Source organism: Acinonyx jubatus, chromosome D4 (genome assembly GCF_027475565.1).
Source record: "Acinonyx jubatus isolate Ajub_Pintada_27869175 chromosome D4, VMU_Ajub_asm_v1.0, whole genome shotgun sequence".
Taxonomy (NCBI): Eukaryota; Metazoa; Chordata; class Mammalia; order Carnivora; family Felidae; genus Acinonyx; species Acinonyx jubatus.
The window spans coordinates 31,414,352-31,440,280 of record NC_069391.1 but is presented as its reverse complement, the minus strand read 5'-3'; the positions used below and the strand labels follow the sequence as shown (position 1 = coordinate 31,440,280).

The 25,929-nt window shown below is 43.4% G+C and overlaps 1 protein-coding gene across 5 annotated transcripts; it reads left to right on the top strand.

Moving 5' to 3' along the window:
• Positions 1 to 377: 377 nt before the first annotated feature.
• On the top strand, positions 378 to 24,205 carry MSANTD3 (Myb/SANT DNA binding domain containing 3). Of its 5 annotated transcripts, XM_027039554.2 has the most exons (5): positions 616 to 750; positions 979 to 1,120; positions 6,874 to 6,951; positions 15,101 to 15,551; positions 23,041 to 24,205. In XM_027039554.2, the coding sequence occupies exons 4-5, from the start codon at positions 15,134 to 15,136 to the stop codon at positions 23,448 to 23,450; spliced, it is 828 nt and encodes a 275-aa protein (XP_026895355.1). In that variant the 5' UTR covers positions 616 to 750; positions 979 to 1,120; positions 6,874 to 6,951; positions 15,101 to 15,133; the 3' UTR covers positions 23,451 to 24,205. The 5 variants fall into 5 exon arrangements, with proteins under 5 accessions (XP_026895356.1, XP_053060848.1, XP_026895354.1 ...); XM_053204873.1 differs by lacking the exons at positions 616 to 750; positions 6,874 to 6,951 and adding an exon at positions 379 to 587; XM_027039551.2 differs by lacking the exon at positions 6,874 to 6,951.
• Positions 24,206 to 25,929: the final 1,724 nt, after the last annotated feature.

Sequence of the window (25,929 nt, the reverse complement as noted above, 5' to 3'; positions counted from 1 at the left end):
CGAGGGCCGGCTGTTTCGAGTAGCAGGGAGTCCCAAAAGAAAAGGGGAAAAGGAGGCCCTTTTCAGACAGAGGACTTGGACTGAGCTAACTCGTGTCCATGGCCGCCAAATCCCTTGTGACAAATGGATTCTTTTGTTGTTCAAGGAGATGAAACATAGTTTCTCGGGGCCTCCAGGAGCCCCTCAGCAGAGGTGGGAAGAGGGAACTCAATCAGCACTGGGATGTCAGCACTGAGGAAGACGGTCGGGTGGGCGGGGGACACCCCGCGCCCCGCCCCGCGCCTCGGGGGAGCCCAGCGGCCGCAGCTCAGGGAGGTGGGGACTGCGCGGGGCCGCGCTCCCGCCCTGCTCCGCGCCGACGGACCCGCAGCCGGCGGCCGGCCCGCGAGGGGGCGGCGGCTCCCGGGCTTTGTGGCCGCGGCGCGCGCGGCGGGGCCTGGCCGGCCGGGGGCGCGCCGCCGCTGCCCGGTGCTCCGGAGCCCGCGGCCCTCCCGGCCGCCCCGCCTGCGAGAGGAGCCGAGGCCGCCCGCGCTCGCGCCTCGCCGGCCCCTCCCCCGGTCGCCTCGGCCGCCGCGCCGCCGCTGCAGGTAGGAGGCTCCCCCGCCGGGCGGGCCGCAGCGGGGCGGGGGCGGGGGCGCGGGCCCGGCGTGCGGGGGCCGCGGGCCGGCATGGCGGGTTTCCGGGCCGAGCCACCGAGACCCCAGCCCCGCAGGCCAGGCGGCCGCTTCCGCGCGCCGCGATTGGGACTCGGTGAGTGGGGTCGGCCTGCGGCGTACAAAGCCCCAGGGCGCGGACCTCGGGGTGATTCGGCGGCGCACCCTCGGTGGGGGTGGGAGGACTCTGGTTCCCCCGGGCCGGGGGAGCAGCTAGGGAGGAGTCCAGGCGACCGCAGTGCCGTGCCGCGGTCTTCGCATCCCAGGGTCCCTGCTCTTTGCCAGGCACTGTGCTCAGCGCTTTTCCATACTTGTCTCCTTTAAGGCCCCCCGGTGCCCCGTCCGAGGGTATAATGGGAGGGGTCCCTCAGTCAGAGGCCGAGGGCCGAGCATCATCATATGGGTGCCCGCCTGACCTTGGGAAAGCTTCTTTACTCCGAGCCTGGGCTGCTACTACTGTGAATGGGGTAAGGAGGAGGGGGTGCTGGGGTTTGGGGAATGCGTGATATAATACCCACCCCCTGGTACTATTGTGAGAGATAGTGTACATAAATGATCATAGCCAAATTTTAAGTACTTTTTGTGTACCAGGCCCCAGGTACTAAACAGTTGGTATGAGTTATCTAAATCATCACACCAGTGCTATGAGGTAGCTACTGTAAATTGCACGAATAATCTTTATTTAGGAGTAGGAAACCATGAAGAATTTATTTAGCCTACCTCTTCTGATCGGAGAGATTGGTTGTTTCTTAGATGCGGTAACACTTAAGATTACAAACGTTCCTGCAGTACAGGAGAGGGGTTGGATGCAGAGCTCTATTTGTCACACACTTAAAACCAGGTGGAAAAATACAAGAGCCAGTGATGTGGATTTCAGCATGTCAGATGAGAGTTTGTGTTACCAAGGGAATTTTTGAATATGAATTCAAAACCATAGTTCCTAAGTTAAGATTGAGGGCTGTTACGGGAGTTTGGGACCAGGGAGAGAAAGGGGTGGACTGGGGAGGGGGAGAGAGAAGAATTCTGAAGCTCTGGAAGATGTTGAGGAAGGGACCAGAGTTCACTACCCCAGAAGCATTCTGGACCAAGATTCCATCCTGCCCTTAGAGACCAGGCATCCTGCTCCCAGGGAGGGGAAAGGGATGCTGGGATGAGATCACAGGTTGTCTTTTCTTACACCCAGGCCACCCCAAAAATATTCAGATGGGTTGAGAGCCAGATGATTGGGTTTCCTAAAATGTCATTGTCCCTTCTTGTGATTCCTGAAATTATTTTCATGTGTTTCAAGAGATTGGGGTACTCACAGACGCTAAAGGTTGATAAGACACTTAAAATACAAAGGTCTGACCGATGTAATGAAGGAGTGTGTTTTGAACACAGTTCACTTGGGGTTCAGTTTGAAATGGGGAGAACTTGAAGGTTTTGGACCCTGAAGACTGGAGAGAAAGGCACGAAGGCCTAGTGACTGTACCCCAGGGAAAGGGACTGGCAGGGGGAGCCCAGGACCTCACAACACCATCTGCAGAATACCTATGCAGCCTGCTCAGTTCTCACCTACCCCTACTGAGAAGGTGCCCTTTCTTCTCCTGAATTGTGGCTGTTTCTTACTTGAGTGTTGTGGAAGGTCTGGGCTGGACCTGAATGAGTAGGAAAGACTTCTTGGAGAAGGGTTTTTTTTAAACCAGACCTTGAAGGAGTGGATATTTGAGTAGATAGTGATGGTGAAGGTAGGGAGCAGTGTGCTAATGGAAAGAGCATTTGCTTTGGAGAGATAGTTTGGGGTTCAAATCCTGGCTCTGCCATTTCTCAGCCATGTAATTTTTTTTTTATGAGGATAAAACAATGTTTTTTCAAATGCCTGGTAGGGAGCTCACCCAACACTAGTACCCTCTTCCCTGTCCATGGTGACATTCATTCAACAAATGTCTGCTGAGTACCAGTTGTCTGCTGAGTCATATGCTTCCTGCTGGGGATACAGAGATGAGTCAGAAATTATGTATTCCCTTATGAATTTCTCAGTCCATTGAGGGAGATGGACACAAAGAGCAAATTACAAAAAAATATGGGAAGTGCTACAGTATAGTCATATACAACTGGCAGTGAGCTCACAAAGGAGTAACTAATTCATTTTGGATAGAAAACTCAGGGTCAAATTATCTCTAACAAGGGGAGTATGAGACATTATGATAGAAGTTTTGAATGCTACACCACTCCCTAGCTTCTGGGTTTTTTTTTAAACCCTTGCCTTATCTTTGCCCTGATATTCTCTCCCTTAAAAAAAAAAATACACACACACACACACACACACAAATATATAAATATATACACATACATATTTGCAGTGTGTGCATGGTTTGTCAGCCACCTCAAACTCCTTTTAGAAGGAAACTATTGTAAATTAACATGACAACCTGGACTTTAGTTGAAGAAGATGTCATAAAAATGCCATGAGAGTTGGATCTTGAGGGATGAAAATTAGCCCTTGGTGGGGCACCTGCTGGCTCAGTTGGTAGAGCATCTGACTCTTGATCTCAGGGTTGTGGGTTCGAACTCCATGTTGGGTGTAGAGATTACTTAAAAGTAAAATCTTTAAAAAAGAAAAGGGAAGAAAGAAAATGAACTCTTGGTGGACCTTGGATTCCAGCCAGAGGAAGCCCCATGTACAGAGTCATGAGAATACAGCATATTCAAGGGCATGAAGGTGAGTTTGGTCTGCTGGGTTGAAAAATATAGGGAAAGAGGGGTGGGGTGGAGGGGGTACTGTAATCGGGGCCAGATCTGAAAAGGCCTAGAATGCTATATGTGGAGTTTGGACTTGATCACTGAGGAGTGAGGGAGATGTAAGAGGTTTACGTGCAGGAGTTATGGCATGATCACTGAGTTTTAGGAAGAGCCCTCTGGCAGCTGTGTGGAAGAGGGGCTGGAAGGTGGGAGATGATTTTGAGAACTGGGGCCTGACCTCAGGAATATAAGGCAATAAGGATGAGAGAGGAGATAATAAACATTAAGGTAAAATGTACACTAGGTCTTAGTGATTGGTTACCTGTGATGGAAGAACATGCTGAGTTTTCTGCTTTGACCCAAGTTAATGTGGCTGAAATCATCGGCGATCAGGAGGTTTAGGAGTAGGGGAATAGTTCATTGCTTTTTGTACATGGAGAATTGGAGATTTCTGAGGTGCCCACAATGGACAGCTAGACAGAGGTAGCTGGTGGACAAGTGGAGACTTGTGTGGTGCTGAGGGGAGAGAATGGAGCTGGGGAGAGAGGATCTCCCTGACACCCTTACTTTCTTTTGAGCAAACACTGAGAATCTGCGGTATGCTAAAAATACAAATAAAACGTAGTTCCAAGCCTCAAGAGTTCACCCTCAGATATTGGTGACCCTTGAGAACATGGATAGATCATAGTACTGAGTAATTCTGAGTGCTGCAGAGGGGTAAATACTTGGGATCCCTGTCCCAGAGATCTGAGAGCCCCTGGTTGTTTTGAAGTAGTGGGGGGAGAGGAGCGAGTACCCACAGGCAAGAAGTGGGCTGGAATGGGAACTTACTGTATTATAAAAGCGCTTTGTGTAGACGATACTTTAAAAATGATTCGCGGGGAATTTCAGGGAGCTTGGGGTTGGGGGTGGGGAGACGGTTTAGGTTGGAGCTGTGAGGGAGGGAAGGTACGGGTAGGGACTTTTAGGAACCTTCATCTGGTCTGTAGAGGAAAGTGTGAGGGTGGAAAGACAGGAGGTGTAAGTTCATGCCTTAAACACAAGGCTGGTTCTGGTCACAGTCACACTCAGACACAGATGGTAAAAATAAACACTTCCAAGTTACATGGCCGCCTGGGGTGGGTGGTGAAGGGGAAGACAAGGGGGAGCATTAGAGGAAGCAAGTTCATGGCAACGTATAAGACCGTAAAGCCCTCTGAAGGAAGGAGGTGGAGAGGGCCCAGGTGAGTGGCCATCTGGGGTGGTCAGGTCTGGACTTGTGAGAGCAGGTATACAGGGAGGTGGGCACAGGCACCGTAAGGTCTGATCACTCCTACCTCTGGATAGAATGAAATCATGAAGCCATCACTGTCATAGTGCAGCTCTTAGAAATTTGGCATACAGTACAATAGCATTTACAGGGAGAAGCAAAGAAGTAATTTCTATTATAAATCCTCTATAAAAGGACAAATTTTAGGTAGTAGAACAGTTAGATGTAATTAGTAAAAAAAAATGCAAATGGCAAGCAGGTTAGTTTCAACATATATCCCACAAATATTTATCAATATTTATCAATATTTGGCACCTTCTGTGCGCCAGCTACATTCTAGTTGCTGGGGCTACTGTAGTGACGAGGTCCAATCACCTGTTTCACCTAGAACTACTTAACATCTAGGTTAAACCTGTGTACGGGCCTTCACTGGCCCGTGTTCATAAAGTGCTGAAATCGCTTTACTCTGTTGTTTCAGTGTTCTCTTTCATTGGCCAGTAGCACCACCAGCTTCATAAATAACCAGAAGATACCGTTGATGTGTATTTGGCAGAGAACTGTGGAAATTAGGTTGCAGAAAACCCATCATAGCCTCAGAATTACTACGGACTGCCAGGACTGGATGGGGCTTTAGAGAACGCCCACTTTAGCTTCATAATTTCGAGATGAGGAATTGACAAGGAGGAAAGTGGACTCGTCCTAATTGTCACAAATTTAATGTCAGAGCTGAGAGCAGTTTCCTTCAAGTTCCTGGATAGGATGGATAGCGGGGAAGGCTTGAGGGCACCTCACAAAAGGACATCTTGACCATGAGAGAGTCCCAAAGAGGAGATGTGGGGGGGAGGGGTTGAAAACAAATGAGGAAGCTTCGCTTCTAGTCTCCTCTGTTGCTAGAATCCCAGGAAGCCCCCTATTTTGCTATGAGCCCCAGTTTCCTCATCTGTAAAATGAGAGGATTGGGCTTAGTTTTAACATGTCAGGATGAGTGTCGTGGGGATGCCGAGTGAAGACACTGAGGCAACAGACCAGGTTAGGAAATAGCCTGTCATCTGTCTTCTTCAGAGCCAAATAATCATGCATAACGTGTTGCCAAGCCTCTCTTAAGGGAATGGGTGCCACATCTGCCTCCCCTCCGCTCACCCACACATCTGTATGCGTTCCTTCAGTCTCTCCCAAGTCGTGGCCCTCCTTTGCTCCAATGCTAACTCTAATTCCAGTCTATTCTAGTAGGAATTAAGGTTCTTAATCTAGGTCCCCCCCCAGTCCTGGAGTAGGGTCCCTAGGCACATCTCTGTCATTGTGCTTATCACTGTCACCAGCCTGCCCCACACAATAAGCTGTACTATGTTAGGTCTTCATTGAAATATGTATGACCTCCTCGATCCTAAACAATACCTCTCTTTCTGGTGCCTGCACAGAGTGGGGGTTCCTGTACCCTCGTTGCTTCTGCTTCCTCTTGATCCCCCAACCCTCGTGCAGACACACACACATGCCCTGGTAATTTCTTACTTTGAAACAGTCTCTGGTGTGCACCTTCTCCTTCCCATTAACATGGTCACCACTCAGAGTCTAGGATCCTTGCCAATTATTTATCTGAATGATCTCCTTCAACTCTCTGTGTTCATATCCTCTACATTCTTAAAGATCTAGCTCCAAAGTCCTCTTGTTCATGAAGAATGCAAATTAACCTCTTCCCTTCTCTGACTGCCCAAGGTGCTTTGTCCTCTTCTGTGGTGTCTGTGTCATTGTGCTTGCCTGTTATCAGTTTAGGCGTGCCAGCGTTCTTTCCAGGCTGTAGGCTTCAGCTTGTTTTTGTGTCTCCTGCATGCTCTAGGACAGTACATAGCCTTTGGCAGGAATTCATTACATTTGTTGAATTGTGTGTCTGTGCAATAAAAGAGCCAATAAGTATTCGAGTATATCTTGTATATAGACCACTATTCTATTTTTGGAAGCAGCTTAATATGAGTGGGAGGGGTGGAAGAAACTAAAATTTATTGCAGTTTTAGTCTGTGTTTCTTCTTTACACCCATTGAAGGGTAGCTGTGCAGAGGGAGTGAGACAGAGTAGGGGTTTAGCCTCATTTTACAGTGAAACACTGGAGATTAATTGACTTGGCCAGAGCCACACAGCTAAGTGAGTGCTCAAGTCAGGATTTGAGCCCAGGTTTTCTGCATTCAATGTCTTGGTTCATGTCACTTCATGAGCAATAACTCATTAAGGTTTAAAAGGTCCTGACATCTCTCCCAGGTCTCAGCTCTACACAGATCTTCAGCCACGGTTCCTATTCTGAGTACTGACTTCAAAGAACTCCCTTTTCCATGAAAGGTAATGCTAAAATCTGGCCAAGTTTCTCTTGTCTTGGCTCAAATTTTCGGACTTAGATTGACCCTTGGTGGACTTAAAATATCATTAGATGGTGTGTTAGTTTTGACTGTCATAATGAAAATACCACAGGCTAGGTGGCTTAAATATCAGCAATGTATTTCTCATAGTTCCGGAGGCTGGGAAGTCCAAGATTAAGGTGCCAGCCAAGTAAGTTTCATTCTGAGTGAACCTTCTTCTCTAGGCATGTAGGCTGCTGCCATCGCTCTGTGTGCTCACGTGACCTCTTTGTGAGCCCCTGAGAAGACAGGGAGAAAGGGGACAGGGAAGGAGGGAGAGACGAAGGCAAAGGGAAAGAGAATGTTGATGTCTCTTGTAAGGACACTAAATCCCCTTGAACTAGGGTCCCCCGTTTATCACCTTATTTAACCTTAATTACTTCCTTAAAGGCCCAATCTCTAAATACAGTCACTGTGGGAGTTAGAGCTTCACCACATGAATTTGGGGGCTACAAACATTCAATCCATAACAGATGGATTTTTGTTTTAAAGTGATATTAAATGTACTTATTATAATCTTCTGGTGGTTTAGTCAATGGTAGTGTTTGGAGAACTGTGCTGTATTCTCTGTTTTTTTGGGGGTTTTTTTTAGTTTTTGTTTTTTTGGTATTGGATTCATGCTCTTATTTAGTCCTGTCTACGAGTCTTTGCCTGGCCCAAGGGCAACTTTCATTGCATTTGGATTTTGCTATTTTTTTGACCACTTTTACTTGAATGCAGCTTTTGATGTACAGACTATTATGTATGATACTCATTCTGTGCATCATCATAGGCAGTTTTATGCCTATATCAAAATGTATTCATCCATTAAATGGTTTTTAAGTTTATTTATTTATTTTGAGAGAGAGAGCACAAGCTTGAGCGGGGAAGGGGCAGAGAGAGGGGGAGAGAGGGATCCCAAGCAGGCTCCGCATTGTCAGTGCAGAGCCCAGTGTGGGGCTCAAACCCATGAACCATGAGATCATGACCTGAGCCAAATCAAGAGTTGGATGCTCAACCAACTGAGCCACCAAGGTGCCCCTCATTCATTAAATGTTTAATGAAGGCCCACTCTGTGAGGGTCACTGGGCTGCTAGTTGAACCACAACCACGCATCAGGACCAGTAGCACTGTTGTCTCCAGAACAGCAGACAGAAAAGATGATCTATATTGAGCAGAGTTGGGGGGCAGGGAAGGCCCATCTTTCTCTAATAAAAGCTGATGCAGCAGAGAAGGCTTGTTATGTTGTCGTCTATAACTAATTATGGACATTGCTGAGTAGTTTTAAGCTAGAATGTATTTTCTAGCCTTGACGTTTCTATTAACAAGCTTTGCCTGGAGATTTCTTACTTTGGGAAGTTTGTTTACTTGGGACTGTCAGATGCTTAAGCTAAATATTAATGTTCCCCTGGGGCTTAGACAATTTTAAAGCTCCATATCATCTCTTGAGTTCGAGCCCCAACCGAGCTCTGTGCTGGCAGCTCAGAGCCAGAAGCCTGCTTTGTTCTCTCCCTCTCTCTCTCTCTCTCTCTCTCTCTCTCTCTCTCTCTCTCTCTCTCTTCCCCTCCTCTGCTTACGCTCTGTCTGTGTCTTTCTCAAAAATAAATAAACATTTAAAAAAATTTTAAAAAGCAAGCTCCATATCATCTCTACAGTTATGTTTCAAACATATGTTCCCATCAGATCAACAGCAGAAATTATTTCAGAGCTCTGGTTAGAGAACCGTACACTGGGGCCGGGTGGCTGTGGGCCCTAGGTCTGAGACATAGAGGTAGAGGTGATGGGAGGGAGGGGAAGAGGCCCCAAAAGGAGATGGACAGAGGCGGGAACATCTCCTGAGTAGCTTTACCCTAGGACCTTTCCCTGCTAACAGATTGCTAATTGACATGAAATTCGAGCAGGGACACAAGCAGTCACTAGGTCTGAAGAGGAGAGCTAAGCAGGGTGGAGTGCAGAATCCTGGTTCTGCCACTTTTTGTGTGGCCACAGGCAAGTTACTGAGCCTCACTTTTCTGATCTGGGAAATGGAAGTGGTTACTGGGAATAAACAGCCTCCTTCATGAAGCTATTGGGAATCCATAGGGGACCTTTGGGGTACACCATCTCATACCAGAATCCTTTACAGCCCTGCAGAATGCAACCACATGGCCCAGGGAGGCCTGCTGTTCTACAAAATTAAGCAAAGTAAATTGGTAACTCTGGATTTACTTAGCTAGTGATTAAATAACAGTTTAGTTAATAGGCTATTAATGGTCCCCAGGTGTTGGTAATTCTGAGTTTGCTTTTGAGAGCAGTTGTATAATTTCTTCTGGTACTTTAATAAAGTCTTTTTTTTTTTTTTTAATAGAAAATACTGTAGTGTAACAAATGGTAGTCTCAGGGACTATTTTTGGGAATATTAAATGATAGAGTGCATATTAAGCACTTAGTATAGTGTCTAGCCCACAGTAAGGACTCAATAATGGTTATCTGCCACTGTTATTGTAGTTATTAGAGACTCAAGTGGTCACACACATCAGTAGACTTCCCACAAACGCACCACCACCTGGTGGTACCTTGCGGTACTGCATACATTGTAAGGTGGAATCGTTTAATTGCTTGAAATTAATTCTATGGGGTTTCAGTTCCACCAACTACCACAGAGACTTTGTTTAGAGTGTGGCTTATTTGCCTAAGAGCAGGAATTCATATTTCATTAAACAGTGAAGTGACATTTTGCACCTCCACAGCTGGGATAGAATAAAAAAATGTTAACAGCAAGAGTAAATGGAGTGGGGAAACAGAAGTGCTCATGTGCTATTAGTAGGAATGTAAATTGGTACACCATTGCTGGAGGACAGCTGGTGATGTAACAAAAGTCCTTTTTTTTTTTTTTTAAGTTTATTTATTTTGAGAGAGAGCACAAACAGGGGAGGAGCAGAGAGAGAAGGAGAGAGAGGATCTCAAGCAGGCACTGTGCTGCCAGCTGCCAACGCAGAGCCTGATTCAGGGCTCAGGTTCACAAACCATGAGATTATGACCTGAGTGGAAACCAAGAGTCGGATGCTTAATGGACTGAGCAACCCAGGCGCCCCAATGTAACAAAAGTCGTAAGTGTTTTCATCTTTTGTGGCAGCCATTCCTCTTTTAGGAATTTATCTTGAAGAAATAAAGTTATTTTAAAAAATGTTTTCTTAGAAAAAATATAGATACATATAAGTAAGATAGCATTACCTATGTGAGAAAAAAATAGGGAACAATCTCTTTTTTCATTTGTGAATCAGACTTCTTAATCCTTAGAGCAATGATTCTTTTTTTTAAATTTTTTTAACATTTATTTCTTTTTTGAGAGACAGAGAGAGCGCGCGAGCGGGGAGGGGCAGAGAGAGAGGGAGACACAGAATCTGAAGCAGGCTCCAGGCTCTTGAGCTGTCAGCACAGAGCCCGACGTGGGGCTCAAACTCATGAACCGCGAGATCATCACCTGACCTGAAGTCGGTCTCCCAACCGACAGAGCCACCGAGGCGCCCCAAGAGCAATGATTCTTAAAAAGAGTGGGAGTGTGGGGGCACCTGAGTGGCTCAGTTGGTTGAGTGTCCGGTTTCGGCTCAGTTCGTGATTTCACCATTTGTGAGTTCCAGCTCCGTATCGGGCTCTGTGCTGACAGCTAGAGCCTGGAGCCTGCCTTGGATTCTGTGTCTCCCTCTATCTCTCTGTCCCTCCCTGCTCATGCTGTCTCTCTCTCTTTCTCTCAAAAATAAATAAACATTAAAAAAATTAAAATAAAAAAAGTGGGAGTGTGACGGAAGGTAGGCATATTGACATCTGGTGCAGAGAAGCTGGAATGGGGGGGAATCAGAGTCTGCTCTAGGAGCTGTGCAGTTTAAGAACATTCAGTATACCTATTAATTTTATAATAAAAACTACATAAAGTTGGATATAGATATCTTGGCAGTTAGAGATACTACAGAAGAGTTATATTGTAGCAGGTGTGTATTAATAAATTTCTGTTTGGGGAATGTTGGTTAATAGGGAATAGGAATATTGATGTAGGCAAAAAGTTTTGGACCTTTGGGGAGGAAGGGGACTGGTTATTATAGGGACATTAGAACAACACGATTTTCAAAAAAAATTTTTTTAATGTTTAATTTCTGAGAGAGACAGAACGTGAGTGGGGGAGGGGCAGACAGAGTGGGAGACACAGAATCCAAAGCATGCTCCAGGTTCTGAGCTGTCAGCACAGAGCCTGATGTGGGACTTGAACTCACCAACTGTAAGATCATGACCCAAACCAAAGCTGGATGCTTAACTGACTGAGCCACCCAGGCGCCCTGAACAACATCATTAAAATACAGGCCTGGGAAGTTAAGGGTTCAGTGATACATCCACAAAGATACATTTCTCCTTGTTTAGCTTTGTCCAAGACCTGAGGGTCAAAGCACTTTGACATGTATCTGAATCTCTTGATCTGTGATACTGATATGCCCACAGTGAATGTGAGGCAGGGTATCTGGTATGTGGAGATGCCAGTCACACTAGTCCTTCATTCTAATCTTACCTTTTGGGATGAGGTGGTGCATAGTGAGAGACCCTGATCAGGTTCTATTGCCTTCATGTAAAGCCCACGCTCCTTGGCCTCAATCTTAAGGCTCTCTGATATGGCAGGATCTCCTCCAGCCTCAGGTCTAAGATTTCAGCTCTTCACAACTCTCTTAGTAACCTCTCCCCAGGCATAGTATGTGAATAGCTAGCTTGTAATAATGTGATTTTAAATTAGTATACCATGTATTTAAAAGTCACTGCCTTTGTTCCTTAACTTAAAAAAAATTTTTTTTAAGTTTATTTTGAGAGGGGTGCCTGGGTGGCTCAGTTGGTTAAGCATCCAACCTCGGCTCAGGTCATGATCTTGCAGTTTGTGAGTTTGAGCCCCATGTTGGGCTCTGTGCTAACAGCTTAGAGCCTGGAGCCTGCTTCAGATCCTGTGTTTCCCTCACTCTCTGCCTCTCCAATGCTTGTGCTCTGTCTCTCAAAAATGAATAAACGTTTAAAAAAATTTTTTTAAGTTTATTTTGAGAGGGAGAGAGAGAGAGAGCATGAGCAGGAGAGGGAGAAAGAGAGAGAGAGAGGGAGAGAATCCCAAGTAGGCTCCACGCTGTCAGTGCAGGGCCCTATGTGGGGCTTGAACTCATGAACCATGAGATCATGACCTAAGCTGAAACCAAGAGTCAGATGCTTAACCACCCAGGCACATCCCCCTAACTTTTTATTGTGGAACTTTTCAAACATACACAGATATAATAATTTAATGAATATTTGTGTACCCATCGTCCCTGTTGATGTTCAGATATTCCATTTTTTGGCTAGTGGGACTCTTTTCAAGTGATTCCTAATTCTTTTGATTTGAGTTGATCAGTTTTAAATGGACTACATCATCAGAATCAGCTCAGATGCTTGCCTGTTATTCTGAAAAAATCAGAGGCTTGGAAAATAAAAGGACTGAGGTGTCTTGGCTCTTTCCACAAAGGAAAATATGCAATGCTCAATTGCTGTATTCAGTGTTACTTAGGAACATTCTTCCCATAATGTATTTGAGAGATTAAGTTTGTAGGAAGCTTAAGTGGAAAAAAATGTGGGGTCACAAAACACACATAGGTTCAGGGGAATAAGACATTTACTAAGCACCTTTTGTTTGAAAGATCCTGGCTCAGTAATGGGGAGGATGGTAAGATGGCCTAAGGTAATCATGGTTGTTGAGAAATTTGGAATCATCCAACGTGAGAGTCCAAGAGATAGTTGTGAAATGACACAAACAATACCAGACTATTTAAACACACCTTACCGGGGATTGAGGATGCGGTGGGAGAAATGGGAAGATAATAGACAAAGGGTACAAAGTTGCAGTTATGTAGGATGAATAAGTGTATGACAAAAGTTACTAATACTGTATTGAATACTGGAGATACGTGAGAGAGTAGATTCCAGGGCTCTTGGCATACACACAAAAACGGTAGCTATTTTGGGGCACCTGGGCTGGTTCAGTTGTAGAACATGTGACTTTTGATGTCAGGGTTGTTAATGTCAAACCCCATGTTGGGTGTAGGGATTACTTAAAAAATAAAATCTTGGTGCACCTGGATGGCTCAGTTAAGTATCCAACTCCTGACTTTGGCTCAGGTCATGATCTCAGGGTTGTGTGATCAAGCCCTGTGTCATGCTCTGCACTGGTTGTGATTCTCTCTCTCCCTCTCTCTCTTTTCCCCTCTCCCCCACTCACTTGCTCTCTTCTCTCCTTCAAAATAAATAAACACTTAAAAATAAATAAATATATAATACATAAGATCTTAAGGTAACCATGTGAGATATGTTAATTAGCTTGTAATTATTTCATTATGTATATGGCTGTCAAATAAAATTTATGTATGTTAAATATCTATTTTTTAACTAAACATAAAAAGGTATGTAGACATTCTTAAAAGATAATGGAGAAAATGTATATTTCAAAAATTATAAATAATATATAATTGTAACTAATTATAATAATATGGAACAAAGACTTTAAAGGAATATGCATAATAAAATGGATATTTGGTGTGTTCAAAAAAAAAAAAAAAGGATACCAGATTATTAGGACAGTCCAAGTTCTTGACCTCCCAAGGTACCATCTTTGTGATCTCGGGCAGTCCAGTTCACTCGCCCTTAGTTCCTTCACTTGAAAAGAGTGGTAGGGGCCCCTGAGTGGCTTAGTCAATTAAGTGTCTGACTTTGGGGGCACCTGGGTGGCTCAGTCATTTGGGCATCCGATTTCAGCGGAGATCATAATCCCGTGGTTCGTGAGTTTGAGCCCCATGTCGGTCTCTGTGCTGATAGCTCAGAGCCTGGAGCTTGCTTCAGATTCTGTCTCCCTCTCTCTCTGCTCCTCCCCCAGTCATGCTCTGTCTCTCTCTTTCTCTCTCAAAAATAAATAAAGCTTAAAAAAAATTAAAAAGGGGTGCCTGGGTGGCTCAGTCGGTTAAGCATCCGACTTTGGCTTAAGCATCCGACTCATGATCTCACAGTTTGTGAATTTGAGCCCCGCATCGGGCTCTGTGCTGACAGCTCAGAGCCTGGAGCCTGCTGAGGATTCTGTGTCTCCCTCTTTCTCTGCTCCTCCCCCACTCATGCTCTGTCTCTCTCTCTCTCTCCTTCAAAAATAAATAAAAACATTTAAAAAAATTTAAAAAAAACTAAAAGAAAAAGTGTCTGAGTTTGGCTCAGGTCAGGCGGCTCATGGTTCGTGAGTTCAAACCCCACATCAGGCTCTCTGCTGTCAGCACAGAGTACGCTTTGGATCCTCTGTCTCCCTCTCTCTCTGCCCCTCCCCTGCTCACTCACTCTCTGTCTCTGTCTCTCTCTTCCTCAAAAATAAATAACCATTAAAAAATTTTTAAAAAAAGGAAAGAAAAGAAGGGTACTGGCCCTTTCACCTCTGAAATTATGTGAATTATTTACATAGGACTGTATACTTAAAAGTGGCCTCAGACCTTAGGGATCATAGACTCCAAGCCCTCATTTTAAAGGTGAAGAGAAACTGAGGTTCCTATTGGGAGCATGGCCCTATCCAAGGTCACAGATGGAAGTGATGGAAATGTCAGTTCTTTTTCAGGTGATTTCCTAATGATTCTGAAATCTCGATGTTTATATTATCCATTCTATTTGGTTACTCGGTGGCATTTCTTGTTTTCAGCTGTGACAAAACTTTGAGAAAGCTGTTTAGTTGAAAAGCTGCCTAACATGAATTTGGGGAATAATCAGTTCCCTGATATTGAGCAGAAATGAATTAACAAATTAAGAGTTCTGCCTAGATGTTCAAGCTTTCTTTTCTTTTTTCTTTTTTTCTTTTTTTGCCGTGGCATACAAGATATTCACAAAATGGCCAAGAACTACAACAAAGGACCTACTTGAAATCTTCTTTGAAGTAAAACCCCACTCCTAGTGAACTTCTGAATGTTTTCCTGAGAATATCATAACTCAATACTAATGGGAAAGAAAGTACTGTATTTCAGGCAAGGGAATCAGGTCAGGGATTAAGATTATGTGATTTGCTGACATTTTTATTGCTGGGGTTAGTAATTATTGTTTTGAACTTCCTTTTACAGGATAGCTAGCAGCCAGGAGAAATATAGTGGAAAATGCAAAACAACGAAATTATAAAACCTGCCAAATACTTTTCGGAATTGGAAAAGAGCATCCTGCTTGCTTTGGTAGAAAAGTACAAATATGTGCTGGAATGTAAGAAAAGCGACGCGCGAACTATTGCCCTCAAGCAGCGTACCTGGCAGGCGCTTGCCCATGAATACAACTCTCAGCCAAGTGTGTCACTGCGGGATTTCAAACAGCTAAAGAAGTGCTGGGAGAACATCAAGGCTCGGACCAAAAAGATTATGGCCCATGAGAGGAGAGAGAAGGTGAAACGGAGCGTCAGCCCTCTTCTGAGCACGCACGTCCTAGGGAAGGAGAAGATTGCCAACATGCTGCCAGAGCAGCTCTACTTCCTGCAGAGCCCCCCGGAAGAGGAGCCCGAATACCACCCCGACAGCGCAGCCCAAGGTACTGGTTCTTGAGGCCGGCGTGCGTGTCCTCCCTGGGTACCTGCTGGACTTGGTGATTTTAAAATCTTTAATTTTGAGGCAGTTTAGTAAAGAGAAACTTTCACGTCAAACTTGATTTTCCCAAGTCAAAACCTCCAGATTATATGGAACATTCTAGTCGTGTAGCACATAAAAAACAAAAGGACTTGTTAATATCCTTGTTCTCGCTCTCTCTGAGATCTCTCATCTTTATTCTGAAGAATAAGGAAAAATAAGAGGCTCTAGTCATATAGTTATGAATGAAGGACCCCTGTTGCTTATCTCAGCCTATGTCATGTGTATTAAAGGGAATCTCTTTGAGAATCTGTATTTATTCACTCAATCTTATTTTTTGTGAAAATGATTTTTTTAGGACCTATTAGGTGCAGAGCACTGCATTAAGTCACTCAGAGGCCACATTAAAATAAGTGAACTATTTCAGACTTAAGAATTAAATAGAAAACAGTATAGCAAATACCTGTTTAACATTCATCTGGGTTAAAAACCAGCCTTCCTACCCATTATAGTATTGTGATGCACAGTTTTGGTTTGTGGTACTCCAGCTAACTTGAGAAATTCTGGGAAAAATTCATTTTAGCTTTTTTTCATCTTAGATTTAATATACTTTCATTGAAAAAGAAAAATAGGTTATACATAATTCTTAGGGAAAGAAAAGACTGTCATGGAATCGAGGATATTATGATAGTGTGTCATAGCTTGGAAAGGCTATTGAAATGACTCAGCAAGGGGAGGGTGGGAATGCATATAGATAAATTGCCAATAATTCTTGCCTCCTTTAAGATTGAAACGGCCAATTTATATAAAGATTCATTGCAGTTTGCAGAAGGCACATCTTGAAGCAGAGGAATATTCCTGGTGAGGCCAGAGGGCTGCTCCAAGGACCCAGCAAGCACTTGTCTAGGAAAGCTGTGATCCTTGGCTTGCAGGATGAGAAATTCACTTATTAGCGTCCCCAGAGTAGATTGAGCTCTGAGGCAGTGGTTAATTAAAAGTCACAAGAAACTATCTGAAACCAAGAACGTTATCCACGTAGAGTGAAAAAGATAATAACCAAGTGAATTGAATACATGTTTTTGATTGGCACGTTTTTTCGCCCTGTAGGCAAATCATCCTGGCAAGCTGCATTGTGATCAAAAGTTTGCTGATCATTTACCAAGATTAAGTCCAGGGAACCAGTTAGATGACCATAGTGTCATGAACCTCACGTACTGTTTTCCAGTGTAGAAACCTTATGTGAGTTTTGATTCTTGAGTTCCCAAGCTGGGTATCTCCCAGCAGACAGCATTTATATGGACACGGCCAATTCTCTCTTTCCTCCCTTCCATGTTACTTCTGTGGTGGATGGGGCCCACTGCTAACTGACAGTGTCCATGCTTTGGAGATATCCCTAGCGTTAGCCAGTTACTCTCCATCTTGTTGGCCTCAGAGCCATTCATTCTCTGCAGGCGGTGAGGGGAGTGGGTGCTGAGGGAGGGAGGCAGGTGAATCAGCAGGGCTGCTTGTCAAATAGCTTCATTCCCTGGGAGATGTTGCCGAGGAAGACGCTGATGTAGACCACTTTCAGTTAACTTTGCAGATCTTTGATCTGGATTACTGGGTATTGATTTCATAGGGTTATTCTAAGGGGACAGTCTTATTTCCCCATTTTCAAATTCTAGAGTAGGATCTAGAAAGTTCACTTCAAAAAACCCTTTCTCTTTCTTTTCAGAGGAACTGATGTAATTCATTTACTCTTCAAACACAACTTCTAAATTTCCAGGAAGAAGGGAATGAATGTGGATTCTCAGTGTCTGTAGTGACATTTCTAGAGACTCACTTGTAAAAGGGATTTATTTTAGAATTCAGTGTTTGTACTTATATGACACAGGAGACTTCTCTTTTTGCTAGTGATTATTAAAGTATAGCCTGTGCTGACTATTCTTGTTTCTGGGCCACACCGTGGAGAACCAGGGTGCTTTGTCAATTGGGGAGTGTGTCCAAAGTAATCTGTTAACACTAGTAGTTAAGGTGCTAGAACTCTCTTTATACATTAAAACAGCCTTGAGGTTACCTTACTCATTTTTTATTTCAAATTACTTTCAAGAAAGAAGAAGAAAGCTATAATTGTCAGTCATCCTTTCAGGTGTTGGGGGAATAAGTTGAAAACTTGCTGTAGGGTATGGCTTTCATTTTGTTGTATTTCATTTGACATGTGGACTCTGTGGGGTGTGTGTGTGTGTGTGTGTGTGTGTGTGTGTGTGTGTGTTAGTTTAGTTAGTGTCTCTAACCCTGGGCTGTCCAATACAGTAGTCACAAGCCACAGGAGGCTCTTTAGCACTTGAAACATAGGTAGACTGAATTGAGATATGCTCTAACTATTCACACTGAAATAGAAATGCTATTTTTAAATTTTATTTATTTAACTTAATTTTTTTATTTTTAGAGAGGGAGAGAGAGCACAAGTAGGGGAGAGGGGCAGAGGGAGACAGAGACAGAGACAGAGAGAGAGAATCCCAAGCAGGCTTCATTGTCAGTGTGGAACCTGGCACAGGACTTGATCCCACGACCCTGGGATCCTGACCTAAGCCAAAATCAAGAGTCGGACACTCAACCAACTGAGCCACCCAAGGCACCCCTCGAGAAGACTTTATACCAAAAAGAGAATGTAAAATATCTTACTAATAACTTATATTTTGATTACATGTCAAATGATAATGCTTTAAATATATTGATAAAAATATGTTATTAAAATAGTTTAACTTTATCTCCTTTTACTTTTTAAAATTTTAAATCACACATGTAGCTAGTATTATATTTCCATTGGACAGTGCTGTTCTAACACCTTACACATTGCCTATTACAGAGTTAGGTGATTAGAGATTTGTGGAAATTCATTGAACAGGATGGAACCTGGCAGGATTCCACTAGAGGCCTCCCTCCAACTATCTCTTGTGCGAGGTGCTTTCAGCTGTGTCATCTTGATCGCCATTCCCTGCATGTTCTTAGCTTTGTCCACAACTTTCTTGAAATCTGCATCTGTATTTGAACACAGTAGTCTTAAGATTTGACACTAAGGAATGTATTTTCTTACACAAAACAAACAAACAATATTTTCCCCTTCAATACATTCAAACAATTTGTACCCTATAGATTTATAATATGGCTCATTTGGCTGTGACACCTATCTCCCGTTATCTTGCGGGAACAGGTTTGCAGAACAAAGTAAGGGAGCCAACAAAATGTGCTATAAGGGTAGTCAGGGGGGTAGGATGACTAAACATCAAATACATTTAAGAAAACTAAGCTCTCAAGTACTCAACTATCTTAAGAGAACTTCCACTTAATTTCATATTCTATTATTTACTGTAAAGCTATATAAGCAAATAATGCAAACATGGGTACACAAAGCTATAATTAAATAATGCAAATGTTTATTAATAAATTCCATTATTATTGGGGTGCCTGGGTGGCTCAGTCAGTTAAGCGTCAGACTTTGGCTCAGGTCATGACCTCACGGTTCGTGAGTTACGGCCCTGTGTTGGGCTCTGTGCAGAGCCTGCTTTGGATTCTAGGTCTCCTTGTCTCTGTCCCTCCCCCACCCCTGTTCACACTCTGTCTTTCTCTCTCAAAAAGAAACACTAAAAATAAGCAAATAAATTCCACTACTATCACTTTTTAATCCAATCCCCTTCTTTTGGGGATGGGAACTCCAGTACAGAGACTGAGTTACGTATCCAGTCATGGCACATTAACAATCATTGGTCTGTGAAAAGTCCCTATTTTGTGTTCCTTATGTGTTGATTCCCTTGTCATTTGTCACCATTCACCTCATTTATTCTTTTCTTCTGCCCCCTAATCATAACAATGTGCTCGTGCGTTCTCTCACATGTTCTTGAGAGCAGGTGTTGGTGTTTGGTGTACATTTATTTTATTTTATTATTAAAATTTTTTTTAATGTTTTTATTTTTTTTTTTTGAGAGTATGTGCATGGGGGAGGGGCAGAGAGAGGGAGACAGAGGATCTGCTGACAGCAGCAAGCCCTACGTGGGGCTCGAACTCACAAACCATGAGATCATGACCTGAGCCGAAGCCAGATGCTCAATCGACTGAGCCACCCAGGGACTCCTGTGTGCATATATTTTAAATTTACATAGATTGAAAATTGTGCTTTAGATAACATTCCTTTTCTTTTTTTTTTCTTTTTTTTTTTCTTTTTTCATTTAGAATGTTTTTAAGATCTGTTCCCATAAATTTGTTTCTTTTAGTTGATGCATGACATTCTGTAGTATGCACTCACTGCATCTTATTAATCCATTTTTCTAGTCAGGTCTATTCCCTTTGTTCTACAGGGGAGAAGAGCTGGGGTTTGGCCTGTGCACAGTTTCCTTTCCATCCATTTATTGCCATAATAGGTATTTTCCTGCTGATATTAAACTTACTCAAATTGCCCAAGTGGAAGAATACCTCCTTGCAGTGTCCTCTGCCCCCAGGAAAGCCCTTAGGCCATCCTATCCATTTTGCACAAGACTGAGTTGTTTTCTATGTTGGGTGGCTTTGTTTTACCTGGGAGACAGATTACATGGTGTGTGTTTTTAGCAGGTTGCCATTCCCAGCATAGTCTTTTTCCTAATAATTAGGAGAAGATTCTCCCCATCTGAACACTAGCTTCCATTCATTGGAGCTAATATTTGTGTGAAAGTTAAGTAACTACTCCATCAGGCTCCTCTAGTTTTAAGCTCCAGCTTCTGCCAGAAGAGGCCTGCATTTTTAAGAGCTTCTGCCTCTTAAGAGGCCTGGATTTTTTTAAATATTTATATATTAGCACACATTTAAACTACAAAAGAACAGTTTGAAAGTAGAGTCATTTATTTCTCTGCTCCCAGACATGACCGTACTTGACTTCATGTTCCCAGCTCTATAGAGACAAATTTGGAGATCAAAATTTGGAATATGCACCCATATTCTTAATAATAAAGGGGTTTGTAGTGGATACAACTTGGAGGCAGCATTTTAAGATGCATAAGTGGTCAGCTGAGCAAGGAAGGAGGGAGAGGCTGGGCGTTGTAGTGGTTGAGCTTGGATTTTGGAGTCGTGCAGACCTGGATTAGAGTGCTGGCTCTTTTAGCTAGCCAAATGACTTTGGATATTGTATTTGGTTTTCTCTAATAATACCTCCCTCAGAAGGTTGTTTAAGGATTAAATGAGGTGATGCTGCAAAACACTAGCCTAGTGCCTGGTTAGCTACTCAGAAAATGGTAGCTGCCTTCACCATCATCATCATCATCAGGCCCCTAAAACTTGGAATCGTTTAGACAAAAATGAACATTTAGAAATGGGAAGAGATGAGCAGCATTGTAAGGGCATGAACTTTAAAGACTTAGAGGAACATACAGAACTATCTTCTGGAATGGAATCAAAGAAAACAGAGGCCAAAAGTGCCAAAAAATGTCTATGTGTCCAGTCTTCAAAGAAGATACTTTCAGATCTGAGGCTAGATGGGAAGCAGATGAGGTAACCTCTTTGCCGTTGTTCACACCCGAGGGATCTTATTCCCAGGGTGAAGCCTTTCCCATTTCCTTGTCCTGTGCCTTGGCTCCACTCAGAACACTGTCCTGTCTACACAGTTGTGCTGTGTTGGGAGGGATGTGACCCACCGCAACCAGTTCATTCCCACACATTTCTGACGTGGCCAGCATCGTCCAGGCCCTGGAATGCGTTCTCCACGAGGATGAATAAGAGACACTTTCTGTCTTCAGAGTATTCAGAGACCGGATGGGGAGGTAGTTAAGCCACCAGTTTTAACAAGTGCTCTGCCAGAGGTACGCTCAGGAGGCAGCAGGAGCATGAAGGAAGGACATCTAATTAAGGCATAGCCCTTGGAGTTGGGAAAGATTCCTAGGGAGATATTTTCATTATCTCTGGATGACACAGAAGTACTTTTAACCTTCTCTTTCAAAAGTGAGACTTCTACCTTCTTTCTCTTTAATCTTAATTAGGGACCAGTTATGGTTGTTACCTAACCCCTTGGAGTGAAATAATCTAAACAGTAGCCATTTTCCTTTTATTAACAGAGTATTACGAGTTAGGTTTCCCCCAGTAGCCATTAACATTCCCGGCATCCCATCTTCTGGAATAATGGAGTGGACATAATAATGTAATCAACTCTGTTAATAGATTGATATTATTTTTCTCCAAGGAGACAATTCTCATTATTGGGAACATAAAGCTTCCCAAGAAAGCCTTGGAGTCACAGCTGGAAGACTCCATGGGTTAGTGGAGTTGGTGTCTTCCATATTGAAACTCCTTAATTGATAAAATGTCATTGCCCTATAAAAATACTAGTATGAATGTGGCACCAGCAAAACTGGCATCCTTTTGTATCCATAAGCTCTTCTCCCCTGTGTTCAAAGCTTCAGTCAATAAATATTTACTAGGCATCCTCTATGTACCAAGCAAAATAATTGGTGCCCAAGGATAAAAGAAATGAATAAGGCATGGTCCCAAAGTAATACTAGAACATGGTAAGTGCTATTACAGAGGAGTACTCATAGAGAAAAGAGCGATCTGGGGTTTCGCAGATGCTGAACAAAGTGGGGGTTGTGGGGAGGTTGAAAAGGAGAGTCTGGAATAAGAGTGCATGCTTGAGTGAGTGTGGGGCCCCGGGTGGGGAGGGAAGAGGGATGAATAGTTAGCCCAACTTCAGGCTGAAGGAACAGAGACAGAATTATAAAAAAGAGCATGGCCTTTAAAGAATGTGAAGTTTTTGGTACGATTGAAGGGCACCCAGGGTATTTTGGAGTAAGGCGAGAAAAAGGAAGGTCAGAAACCAGATTATGAGGGTTACTAGGCTGCAGTGAAAACTGAGCCAAAAATGGGAACCCCAGAGGAATATTAAGAGGTGAGTTGCAGGTGCAGCAAGAGTCTGAGTCCTGGAAGGAAGCTTGAGAAGGAGCAGTCGGAAAGGAGGTGTCGAAAACTGAGGAGAGAGCCATGGTGTGGAAGCTAACAGAGGAAAGAGATTTCAGGAAGGATTGTCAAGGGCTAGGGAAAGTGTTCACGGCCGGATGAGAAACTGAGACAGAGAGGTCAAACTGACGGAGAACTTAATCTGAAAACCCACCATTGCTCTCGTACCGTGGTGTTCTGCTTATTCGGAGTTGTGCACACTTTGGTTTAGAATTTAGGTCAACAGTTCTTGATAAGCACAGTCTCGGTCCACTGTTCCTATAGTTCACAGTTCTAGAAACCACATGACGAAACCCTTTATCATTGCTTCTGGAGGGAGCACTGGTTTTGATTTGTGGGTTTTGAAAAGTCAGGTGTGGCAAGAGTACCCATAGACAAAGCAGGCCAAAGCAGATACTGTTTCCGCTACATCCTGTGATGGGGGACCTGTCATTTGGAATAGGATTGATACACTCTCTGCCTGTAAAATCTTTGAACGTATGTTTTCTGCTACTGTTTTTCAGAATCATTTGCTGTTTCAAATAGAGAACTGTGCGATGATGAGAAAGAGTTCATACATTTTCCTGTGTGTGAGGGGACCTCTCAACCTGAACCCTCGTGTTCAGCTGTCAGAATAACAGCCAATAAACACTACAGGAGCAAAACCTCTCAGGAAGGTGCTTTAAAAAAGATGCATGAGGAAGAACACCATCAACAAATGTCCATCTTACAGCTGCAGCTGATACAGATGAATGAGGTGCATGTGGCCAAAATCCAGCAGATAGAGCGGGAGTGTGAGATGGCAGAGGAGGAACACAGGATAAAAATGGAAGTTCTCAATAAAAAGAAGATGTATTGGGAAAGGAAGCTACAAACTTTCACCAAGGAGTGGCCTGTCTCCTCATTTAACCGGCCCTTTCCCAATTCACCCTAAGACTGTGGGGGCGGCTCCCTTGTAACCAATCTGTGTCGGCAAAGAAAGCCTGGAACATGAACTTGCGGTCAGTAACTTGTAACAGAGCTACAACTAGGAAAATTAGAGCAGTAGTAGTCACGTATTTAAGAATACATTCAGGTAAACTGCTGCACCCCATGTACCCCTTCAGTGGCAAAGAAGCTGATCCAGTCTCCTGAAAACTATCACTATGAGTGCTATGATTCTGAATGTAATGTCTCTTAATTAGAATTCATACAAGAACCACGTGTGAGTGTTGTTGTTTTATTTTTTTAATCAGATGCAAGTGTGACTATAAAGGAGTGTGGCTGATTTTTTTTTTTTTTTTAATAGCGGAACTTTTCTATCCAAGTGAACGCGTTCCCGTTGAAAGTGGCTGAAAGTCCCTGGAGGCCACATGTTTCTCCAGGGGCGATGCTATTGCTCAGAACTCGCTGGAGGTCTTTAGGGAAACCTCCATGAGAGCCTTTTTCCTTCCCCCCACCCCCAGTGTCATTCTTTGAGTGGCTTTTCTGATTTTAAACACCCAACATTTGGAAGGATATTTTCTCATGTGGCTCATGAACTGCCTTTGAAGGCCTTTCCCCAAAGAGGGGTTCCAAATAATGGCTCCAAAAGCAGTAGCTTTGTTGGAACTAAGGATGTAACTGCTTTGAGGGACAAATGTTCATTTAGATTTCTATAACCTATCATGTTTGTTTTATTAAGAGATAAGACTTGCAATTTTATAGTCACACTGTGTATGTTTTTTAAAGGTGCTGCCAACCCCACTGTGCTCATTTTTGCTTTCCCTCTGTAGTTTCCTCCCAACTTTGTGCTACTGAGTTAATGGGTGCCCTGTTTTTAATCATCGGCCACCTAGGGAAAGGCCCTTCCCTCACCATGCTCATGGTGCTAGCTATTAGTAATGCTGTGGAGTTTGCATCACACGGTTAGCATTGGCTTTTTAAGAACCCGTTACCAGCATATTTGGAACTATGGATTGGCAAATGGATATTTTGATTTAGTTGTGAGATAGCGTCTGCTGTAGCCTAGTGTTAAAACCAGTTCTGGGATGTTGGGCACAGCAGTAGCTGGAACAAGAAAAGTGACATGTGTCAAGGCAGGTCAGCAATTTCTGAGCATGAAATTTCAAGGCCACGTGCTGGGGAAAGAAAAGTATGTGTGGCAGAGGCTATGTAGGGGGGTGTAGGGTGAGAAGCCACGGCCTGAATTCTGATCTTGGCTCTGCCTCAAAGTGCTGTGTGACCTGGGGTAACTCCTTTTAATCAGTGCCTGTAATAAAGTAAGGCATTGGTTTAGATAATGTTTAGAATCTTCTGCAACTCCTTGACTGTGGTGTGGTCTGCATAGTCTTGAATGGGTACTGCTAACATCCGAATTGTCCAGAAGGTATGGGTCATTAGGGAACAATTGATTACTGCTTTGGCTAAGCTTCCCGCCTTCCTAAGTTTTGAATTTGGGTCCTGGGGACTATAAGTTGAGTAAGATAAACATATACTTGTTATTTAATTTACGCACTACATAAAACTTAAATGGATATCAATTTATACTCTGATCATATTTTAAATATCTTAGAAGCACTGGTTATTTGAAGGAAAGCTATAAAGACTAGATTTGAAAGAAAGGATCCTTTTGTAAGGATTTCTATTCTTAATTTCATGTTTACAAAATAGACCCTTTAGAGAAGACACATCTAGGTAAAGTCCCAAGCTTAAATGGTTTATGGAAGACAGAACTTGACTCTCCATGCCCTCCTACCCGCTCAGGATTAGGGCAGGGAATGGCAGGCCCTCAACACAGATGTGAACAGAGTGAAGTTTCCCTTTGTTTCACCTACTGATCCATCTGGAAATCTTGTTAATATGCAGCTTCTGGAGTGGGGCCTGAGATTTTGCATTTCTTACAAGCTCCCCAGTTTTGCCAGTTCTGCTTGTCTGGTCCCCACACTTCCACGTAGCAAGGTTTTTTAGAGGACTTTGTGAAGTTTTTACTTATCATCCTCCCCAGACTTTCCCAAATTGGGTTAGGTACACTTTGTGGATAGCAGTGTGCTGGACATTATCCTCTCTCAGAATTTATCACTTAGGCACACAAACAGCAATGCAGAACAACACAAAACATGCTCACACACATAATGAAATTATGAAAACAGAATGAATTCCTAACCACATAAAGGATAATTAAACCAAAGCCTAAAGTACCATGCTCTACTGTTAACGGTATTTATGAGTTTATAACGGTAGTTTTCAACCTTGGCTATGCATAAAAATAGTATTTTATAAATAATTAGTCCCACCTGGTCCCAATCCCAGAGGATTCTGGTTCAGTTGACTTGGGTTGGGGCCTTGTCCTCTACATTTTTCAGAAGGTTTATTGGAGGTTATGATACATCACTGGGATTGAGAACCAGTGGTGTAGAGTTCACAGTTATGTCTCATTTCATCCTTAATCCTGT

Bases quoted from the DNA above. Each gene is read 5' to 3' on its own strand.
- MSANTD3 (XM_027039555.2), top strand. From the start codon at position 15,134: ATGCAAAACAACGAAATTATAAAACCTGCCAAATACTTTTCGGAATTG. The intron at 15,552-23,040 runs GTACTGGTTCTT...ACTGTTTTTCAG, and splicing joins CCCCGACAGCGCAGCCCAAG to AATCATTTGCTGTTTCAAAT.